At 43.0% G+C, this 10,194-nt stretch overlaps 1 protein-coding gene across 1 annotated transcript in view; it reads right to left on the bottom strand.

The window, feature by feature from the left end:
- CFAP46 (cilia and flagella associated protein 46) overlaps positions 1 to 10,194 on the bottom strand; it is a 150,475-nt gene that overhangs the window by 55,441 nt on the left and 84,840 nt on the right. The window contains exons 42-43 of the mRNA XM_044420088.1: positions 9,359 to 9,547; positions 3,831 to 3,971 (exon numbers count right to left, since the gene is read on the bottom strand). Of these exons, the coding sequence (XP_044276023.1) occupies positions 3,831 to 3,971; positions 9,359 to 9,547 (330 nt within the window). The remainder of the gene's footprint in view (positions 1 to 3,830; positions 3,972 to 9,358; positions 9,548 to 10,194) is intronic.

Below are 10,194 nucleotides of genomic sequence, written 5' to 3'. Positions count from 1 at the left end.
TTTTCTAACACTGATGTTTCTGATATATTATGATATTTAAGAGGTTTTGTACTGTTTCCTGTATTTTATATGTAAACTGCCCATAGAGATTTGGCTACTGAGCAGTATAGAAATAACATGAATAACACCACCACCACTACCCCCACTGTGGAATTCCTGGGGTACATCATCTCCTCTACAGATCTTTGCCTGGATCCTCAAATGGTCCAGGGCATTCTGGATTGGGAAGCTCCCAAAGATCTAAAGGGTGTTCAATGAATCTTGGAGTTTGCCAACTTCTACAGATTTATCCAAGGCTTCTCCCATCAGGATGCTCCTCTTACTGCTCTACTCAAGAAGGGACTAAGATTTTCTTGGACTCTGGCAGCCCAAAATGTGCTTTCTCTGGCACACAAAATGTGTTTTCTCATTTAATTTGTAAACTGTTCTGAAAGCTAATGTGGCTAATCAAAAAGCCTACATAAATATATGAATAAACAAGGGCTACTTTCACTTGGCACCTATCTTAGTAGGACCTTGCATTATCCCTCCTTGTGGAAATGGATGCATCTAGTCAAGCACTTGGAGCAGTCTGCTATTAGCAATGAGGCCATCAACTGCTTCATCCCCGTGCCTACTATTCACCCAACTGATTCCTGCTGAACACAACTACAGTGTTTGGGATAAGGAAGCTTTTGAAGCATGGTGCCATCCCTTGGAAGGTTCAAAACACCCAGCCCAAGTCCTTATAGACCACTGACACATTTATGACCACAACAGGCATGTTGGACATTATTTTTCCTCTGCTTCAATTTCAAATTGAAATATCGACCAGGTTCCAAGATGGGTTATTGTGCAAGAGTGAATCTGAAGATGACGGCACACCCATACCCCTATTCATGTTCCACAGGTTTCTCCAACCAACATTAGAACAAGATTCCTGTCCTGTGTTCCTAATGGAACCCTCAGGGTCCAGGTGTTACATCAATGCCATGACGCTCAGGCTGCAGGGTACCACAAGGATGACTGGATTGATTTATTGTTCCTCATGGAATTTGTTTATAGCAACGATTAACACATCTTGACCAGTTACATCCCTTTCTTTGCCATGTATGGCTACCAACCCTGAGACTACCCACTCACTTCCTCTATGTCTCTTGTCCTGCCCACCAACAAATGGCTAACTCAAAACAGGTACAAGCAGAGCTCCTGCAAACACTTGGAAAAGGCCAAGACAGCTTATAAATAACTCTCCAAATGAAAGAAGCAAAATGGGGCAGACCTATGAGCTGGAGACAAGGTCTGGCTTTCAAAGTAGAACTATTCCTCTCTGTGGTCCTCAGTCAAACTAGACTATAAATCCATGGCCCTTTCCAGATATGTCAGCTGATCAACCCAGTCACTTATGAACTGAACCTTCCATGAACCCTGATAATTCATCCAGTTATGCAAGTGTCCCAGCTAAAAAGTACCAAGACAACTCTTTTTCTAACTGTGTAACTCTACCACTTCCACCAGCCAAATATTCAAGGACCATGTTGAGTACCATGTAGCAAAGATTTTAGACTCTAAGATTATCCACAGCAAACTCCATTACTTGATTGGGAAGGCTGTGGCCCAGATGAGTGCTCATGTGAGCCTGTGGAAAATGTTCGTGCTCCTGCCAAACTCCAAAGCCTGAGCTTGAAAAGGGAAGGGTTTCCCCTTCTCTCTTTCTCTCTTTGGATGGGGGGGGGAGGGGGGATGACTACAGGATCTGGGCAACTTCAGGGCTCCATCTGCTGGCTAAGCACCAGAATAGCAGGCCCAGTAGTTGCAGGATTACTTCCTCAATCTCCTGCAGCAGCCAGGGCCCTCGTGAGCACCACCTGGGAGTCCTGAGGGAAAAACTATGTAAGAACTGCCTCTTCCCTCCAGAAGCTGCCTCTGCAATTAAGGTCTCATGATTTGCTGCTGTGCTTCTTGCTTCCTGGTTGTTGTTAGCTGAGTACCTGTTTAGTGCCTGTTCCTGCTTCAAGTTCCAAGGTACCCCTCCAGTTTGTGTTGCTTCATTGGTTACTGACTCCTGGCCTGCCTTGACTACATTATTGCCTAGTGGATTGTACCTTGCTTTATGCCTTTGTTCTTCTCAGCCCTGCTTTTGGATTGCTGGACTTGTTAGGACTGACATTTGGACATTGGTTTAGCTGCCTGGGTCCTTGTGCCCATGTCTGTTATCCTGCTGCCCATGTCTCAGACTCTGACAATCATATACGCACACAAAGGACATATATTTATATACCCTTCTTTAATATGTTGAATACATTGTATTTTTATTCCTTCCTCAGCTGTCGCACTCCTACTTAGGTGGTTTTATTGTAGAGGCTCCATAATCATATATGTGTTATAGACTAGTAGTGATAATAACTGAATTCCCTGTTTCTTTAGGAGTTTTGATCTATTATTATGTGTGTTGTCTTGTTGATTTTTGTTGTTTACATGAAATAAAATTTCAGCATTAAAAACACCAAGAATTTGAGCAAAGGTGCTTGCATGGTCTAATATTCCTGCTCTGCTTTCTCACTCAGTCCTTCTCAGTCTATCCTCATTACATTATCAACTAATTTTGGAAACCACACTTCTCACACATATAGTGAGAATATATCTGTAGGATGCCATTTCACACATACACTCTTCCTCAGGAAAAGTCTCCCTTGCTCCACATATGTTGAAGCACTACCCCTGTATTAGTCATTCCCTGAAATCTGTGGTATACAGTGTTTGAATAAAAATGTTAAGCATACTTCACTCTTACATACTGTCTACATTAACTCAAAAGAATTTTCCACCCTTAAGAGATGCTTCTCCTGATATCTCTGCCTGAATTTCTGGTAAGGTTTCCAAGTGAAGAAGAGGCAAGTCCAGAGAAGAAAGGCAATGGATAACTTCTCTTAAGAATGCTTAATTCTGCCATCTCTTTATAGTAAGAGGACCCCAATTTAGAGGCAGTTCACTCAAAACAGAAACTATTTGAAAAAAGGCAAGCCCAAAGCAATGAATTATGCATAAACCCAGTGCAGTGGAATTATCTGTTGGTGCCTCAGCTTAATTGCCACTGTGTATTAACAGTTCTGTCAGCAAACAGTTTGGAAATTGCTGGCTTATATGGACCAGCCATTTACTTCTAATTAAATGTATTTCTTTGTACCTGAAAATGTAATTTGTTTTATATTGTCTTCATTGCATTCATGTTTGTTTCATACTAATGCTTTGTGTGTATCCATATTTACCTTTGGTTTCCGCCTTTTTTATTCCTTTTTAAAATTTGCTATTGTTTTTGCCTGTGCCAGTAGTGACACCAGAATGGACAGCTAGACCTGGAAACATTCATTTCCCCCGGGAAAGCCTTGACACGATATATTTCAGGTGACTGGGGATGGGACAATGACAGCTGCCCCAGTGGGGTCTGTCATTTTTTTTTTTTTTTTGGTCAACAAAAACACTGTCTCAAAAGGCTTTTTGATAGGGAAATACATCCTGTTCCAATTTTTAGATTATTCAAACCAAGACTTTTCAGGATGGGCATGACAAAGATATTGAAGCAAAGGAAGGATTAAAAACTCAGAGAAATTAGCATAGAAGACATTAAGGTATATGAAAATGTGACCATAAATCAGTATTTTTTCAGTTTGTTCCAATTCTGTACTGTTCCCTTTTGTTTATTAAAATTCTCTTTTAAACTGGTTAGCATATACATTTCTAACATTAAGCTTAACCTTTCTTGCCTATTTTAATATTAGTAACCTAGAAAGTCTTGATCTTAGGAATTACTTTTTATAAGATAAAGTTCTCAGGCTTTTACATAAACTTACCCTTAATTCAATTGCTTTCCTTTTGTACACATCAAGCTGTTTTTTAGTAAGAGGTAAACAAGTCCTTGGTGTTTCATCTTCATTATATTTTGCTTCCACTTCTGGTGATGGTGATTTCTCAGAGACAGTCTTAACTTTCTCCTATATATCACAAATTAACCAATGTCCAAATGTAATGCATTTAAAACAAATATACAAACATGCAACCAAGTCCTAAGATGACAGGAAAGATGAATTGCAGTGGTAGCTTGGCTCACAAACTTAATCCGTTCCAGGACTCTGGTCATGACCCAAACTGGTCGTGATCCAAGTTAAATTTCCCCATAAGGTTCATTGTAAATAAGGTTAATCCATTCTGTAACCATTTTTTTAATCAGAAAAATGTGAAGCAAAGTGACAAAGAACAACAAAGATCGCGGCCATCTCCCCTTCCCCACCCTGAGCAAAAGCGCGGCCATCTCCCTGCCTCCCCCCAGCATGACCAAGATTGCACCTGTCATCCCTGCACGCGCCTGTCATCCTGGTGTGCTGGGGGTGGGGAGGAGAGACAGGCGCAATTGCAGGCACACTGAGGGAGAGAGAGACGGGCGCAAACGGGGCGCAGTGGGGGAGGGAGAGACGCGCATGATCTCGGCTATCTCCCCCCACCACCCCAGCACGATCGCAGCCATCTAGATGGCTGCGATCGTGCTAGGGGTGGGGAGGGGAGATGGCTGAGACTGCTCCCGTCTTTCCTGCAGGAGCGTGCCCATGATCACGCACATCTTCCCTGCACAAATGCAACTGCAATCATGGCCATCTCCCCACTCGGGGGTGGGGGGAGATGGCTGCAATCTTGGTCACCACCAATGCGGAGTTCACGACCCACATCAAATTTCATGAAATTTTTGTTTGCAACCTGATTTAATCATGAACCAAGGTGTTAGTGAGCCATGGTACCACTGTATATGCAAGTTCTTTCTTTGCCTGATATAACACATTAGTCTAAATACAGAGCCTGTCAGTGGTGTTTGACTATAAAAGGGGAGCAAGGGACTAGCTGCCAATGTCACAAGATGGACTGGCAAAAGATCCAATGACTTTTAGATTTAGTTCTAGGACAAGTGTGATTATGTAGTTGTAAAGGCAGTACTGCAAGAAATCTATTTCTGTAAACCAGGGAAGGACAATCTTTTTTTCTCTTCAGAGCTGGATCCCTCATCCCTCAGATAGTCTGATGGGGGCCATACATTTGCAGTTGTTGAGGCCAAAGTTACCCGTAGGTGGAGCCAAAACTAGGGTAAGACAGAACTGAAAGGAGGTGGATAATCCCTCTTCTCCCTTCTGCCAAAAGTTTCTTTTTCTTTCTGCAACCCCCTTTCCTTTCTCTCCCTCATCCTTCTCACCACGGAAAAAGTAAAGTTGCTTACCTGTAACTATTGTTCTTTGAGTGACCATCTGTGCATTCACACATATGGGAGCTGTGCCTGTGCAGTGCCTCCATTCAGGAAGATTCTCCTAGCTAAGCCTAGAATTTCTGGCAGGAGTCCCACCTATTTATACTAAGAGGGAAGGGGCAGGGGAAGGCCATCCTGCATATTTATACTAAGAAGGAACTGCCATTTGTCAGTCCAGCTGGCGACTAATGTTTTACCCTCCAATTTGTACTATTTGTTTGTTGAGAAGAAGAAAAGTTTTGAAGCCACTGACACTGACTTGGGGCTGGTGGGTGGGTTGTGTGAATGCACAGACGACAACTCAAAGAACCAACAGTTATAGGTAAGCAACTTTACTTTCTTCTCCATGGTCTCTGTGCATCACACATATTAGCTTACCAACACAGGAGGAGGGAGGTGTCACCACTGAAGGATGAAGGAGAGAACAGCTTGGCTGAAGGAGCAATCTTGTCTCACTTTTATGAGGAGCCAGTAATGGTATATGATTGTTGATGGTGCAGACCAAGCAGCTGCTTTGCACAGTTCATGTTGTGTTATGCCCACATGTTGGGTAGTCGATGTTGACAAAGCCCTGGTGGAGTGGGCGTTCGATTGTTGTGGTAGCTCAAGGTTCACTAGGTGCTATGTTAGCTTGAGTGTTTCTACAATCCAGTGGGCTAAATGCTGTGGATTGATTAGTTTGCCCTTCGAATGGTCCATGTATTTAATGAAATGTCTTTCTGCTTGGCAGATCAATTCTGTACAGGATTGGTAAAAAGCTAGCACTCTCCGCACATCCAGTGTGTGCAGTGCCCTCACAATCAGTGTTGATGGGGTTAGGAAGAAAGCTGGAAGTATTATTTCTTGATTCTAATGAAAGGATGAAGAACCTTTCAGTAGAAAAGCAAGGTCTAGCCATAGGACCACCTTCTCCTTATGGAAAGTAAGATATGGTGGGTCTATCCTTAGTGCGCAAAAACACACTTGCTCTCTGAGCCAAGGTGGTGGCCACCAAAAAGGAGACTTTCCATGAAAGGATATGGAGATTGATGGTTACAAATGGTTCAAAGGGAGGTTTCAATAGGGCTTGCAATACCATGGATAGACTCCAGGCAGGAACTAGTGATCAGATAGGGGGATTAAGATTGTGAAGTCCTATCATAAACCTCCATGTAAGGGGATGGGAGAAAACACAGCATCCATCAACTGGACCTCTCAGAAAGGAGACAGCAGAGAGGTAGACCTTGACAGAAGGTGGCATTAGATTTTTTAGATGTAGGGAGTAGAGGAAATCTAAAATTCTATGTACTGGTGCCATAATGGGATCAAAGGCATGTTCTATTGTATAACTCTTGAACTTGTTCCATTTGATGGAATAGGAATGTCTGGTGTTGGGACATAGTACTTCTTGTAAAGCTGTATTTGTGGATCCAGTGCAGCAGCCATTGCCACTAGGGTGATCAACCAAGCCGTTAGATATCTCTGGACACCAGGGTGGAGAACTTTCCCCCACTCTTGTGTGATCAGGCTTGGTATGTTATGTATGAATGTTTGGTTTGACAGTTGCAGAAGGTATGGAAACCAAGGCTGTCTTGGCCACCATGAATTTATCAGGATGCCAGATGTTCTCTCCATTCATATTTTGGCAATTGCATTGGTAATGAGAGGAAATGGTGGGAAAACATAAAATAGGATCCCTTTCCAAGGGAGAAGGAATGCATCTCCCAGAGAGTTCCATCCTGTGTCAGCTCAGAAGCAATAACCATTGCATGCTGCATTGTCCTCTGTTGTGAAGAGGTCAATGGTTGGTGTATCCCATTCTGAAAAGATGTGGTTCCTCACCTCTTCAGCTTCCTTTCATGTAGTCAGAAAGAGGTCCAACTGAGGGCATCTGCCATTGTGTTCCTCATGCCAGCCATGTGGGCAGCATGTAGGGATATATCCCTGCAGACACAGCAGTCCCATATTTGAATAGCCAGACAGGTTAGAGCTACAAATCTCATTTATTTATTTAGAGTTTTTGTATGCTGTCCTAATACTAAAAGTCTCTGGACAGCTTACATGCCCTGTCTGTTGAGATAAAATATAGTTGTATTGTCTGAAGCCATTTGAATATGCCTCCCAATCAGCATGTTCTGCAGCGAAATTCATACCTTGTGGACAGCAAGGAGCTCTAGATAATTTATGCGCTTCTTGCATTCTGATCCAGTCCATATGCCTTGTGTTTGGTACCATCCACAGTGGAACTGGTGCTTGCTCCTAAGGGGTACCCTGGGAAGTAATGTCTGGTATATATAGGCAGTGCCCAGTATGGATTCCTAGTGTATGTGTGGGTATCTGGTTCAAAACTGTGGATTGACTGCTGAATGGAGCCCAGTGATGGGTATGAAGACACCATTCTGTAAGGATGTAGCATTGAAGGGATGGGAGGTTTTGGCTCTCAATGTGGTGCATGTTCTGATCGAGCTGGAGTGTGGGGTACCAGAGAGTTCTGAATCTCCCCTTCGGAGAATGAAATTGGTGGAGCTGTATCAGTTTGGATCCCCTGGGGCTCCAGTGAGTTGGAGTGAGTGGGAGTGAAGCAGCTGGAGAGGTCTGAGCCAATTGCAGGGCTGGCATTACTGTGGTAGCTGGGGCTGCTGGTGGGAAAGGTGAACTGCAATGCTCAATTGCAACCAGTAACTGGTTTCTGAATTTCTTCTGTCTTTGTGTGGCTTTTTAACCCTTTTGGGCTCTTCTGCCACTAGATGTTTCCTCTTTTCTGTGTGTTTCTTTGGAAGGCTAAAGGAAGGTGGCTACCTAGAAATTGAAGCAGTTGGTTTAGGTGCACGTGATGTTGCGGGCAGAGGGCACTTTGGGGAGGCTTCCTTGGAAATGGATAGGCAGCTAGTTTTGTCACAGGCAACATCCCGCATGGCTTTGAGGCCCTCTCCTAGAGTTCCATTTTTAGACGTCCTGCCCTGTTCTTGTGGGCCTGCTTGGTGAAGGCCTGATGGTGGGGGCTCTTGTCAACTCCATGCTCCTCACCCAGGCAAAGCAGACACAGAAAGAGTGCGCGTCAACCAACAGCATTTTCATGCCACAGCTGACACACTTTCTCAATACTGGTTTCTGTGCCAATGAGCAAGAAGAGGAAATGAAGGAAAAGAAGACGAGGTCTGAGGATAAGAGGAGATGTTAGTAGGGTTTTTTAAAATATGTATTTTTTATTTTTTGCTAGGAGGATTTGTTGAGGTAAGGATGAAGAAAAAGAGGTAGGGTAGAAATAGACAAAGTGAAAAAGGAGACAAGAACTAAAGACTAAGGTTCTGAGGAAAGCATTGAAGCTAAGAAACCTGAGGAACAGCAATACAGCAGTTGAAAGCAAACTGACAAATGATGGGAGCTCTGCCTGTTTATACTAAGAGGGAAGAGGGCATGGCTTCTGTCAAAAATTCTAGGCTTAGCTAGAATCTTCCCAAATGGAGGCACTGTGCAGGCACAGCATCCATATGTGTGATGCACACAGACCACAAAGAACAGATCACTTATACCAGAGGATCTAATTACATGTAGAGGCCTTTCAAACTTAAGCTAAGGGCTGCATGAGACTAGACCAAAGGCTGCATATTGCCCACCTTTGCTTTAAACAAACACAAGGTAACACATATATAACAAGGCAAGACACTAGTCTTCTGAAAACTATGACAATAGTGACACACCCCTGTATTACTTCAGGGCATGTTCAGTTTACCAGTCTCTCTATATTAGTATCTTTTTTACACACAATCACATCCACACACTATGAATAATATAAACGGTCCTTATTTATCAAACATACTAACTTTCAGAAATTATAATTGCTTATGCAGCCAAAGTAGCATTGCCTATTAGCAGGGATGTAAGGGGTGAACTCTGAACAAAATAGTCCAGTAAGGAGCAAACAAAAACAAGCTCAATGATCATCAAATGCTGGCTGTTGGGGAAAAAATGAAAAATGTGTGTGAGGATGGATGGAGCTGCTGGAATGCTGTATGGCATCATGCCACACTCCACACTTGTTTATTTTGAATATTTATATGCCACCTCTCCATAAAAAGTGTGGCTAACAAATTCAGCTTAAATATGGCTTACCATTACATGTTCACACCAGAGAAGATCTGAACAGAAAGGGTCTGTATGATCAGCAAGTAAATGTAGACTTCTTCCACTGAGACAGAGGCACTTGGCTCTAATATCAGGACAGCCAGTATAAAGACTCTGTAGGCTTATTAGCTGAGCCTGTGCATTATGACCAATTGTGTGCCCAAGCATTATCCATGCCTGTTAAAAACCAGAAAACACAAAATAAAATCAAACCAGTTTTCTAAAATACATTTTAAATGTGCTGCAAAGTGACAATATTTTAAGCTAAAAACAACAACATCAGTAATGGGTACTGGGCTTCACTAAAAATCATCCACTGAAAAGGGTGTGCTTGAAAATTCCTGGATTATGTCAACTATTAACCAGTTGCCAGATTTTGGGCAAGGTCCTTGTGACTCAGTGGTGCCTAGACAAGTTGAAATACTCTTCTAGAACACTGATTATCCAGATCCTGTTAACTGCCTAACAGAAAGCCACTGGCTCAAAGCCACCCAAACCCTTGCTTCCAGATCAGGAACAGGTAAGCAAAGTTTCCCTCTACAAGCTCAGCTGACCAAACCTGTTCTGGAAATGAGTGTTTGCACTCATTTGGGTTACTTTTTGTGAGCACCGCTTGCACTAATAATGAATCTTGCAAGCCCACCCCACCCCTTTTCAGGCTCCTAAAACTAAAATTTAAAGTTATGGTGGGAAAGGGGCAGCAACTGGAGCAGGGAATGGGAAACAAGATGGCTTATACCATGAGGGATGCTGGGATGCACAACAGAGCCAGATAGAGGACTGAATGGAAAAGAAGGGAAGAAAAACCTGCAGTGAGCCCAAAC

The sequence above is a fragment of the Varanus komodoensis genome, unplaced genomic scaffold (assembly GCF_004798865.1).
Source record: "Varanus komodoensis strain SLA01 unplaced genomic scaffold, ASM479886v1 scaffold11, whole genome shotgun sequence".
In the NCBI taxonomy this organism is placed as follows: domain Eukaryota; kingdom Metazoa; phylum Chordata; class Lepidosauria; order Squamata; family Varanidae; genus Varanus; species Varanus komodoensis.
Note: the sequence above shows the minus strand (reverse complement) of the source record. Positions and strands in the feature narration are given on the sequence as shown.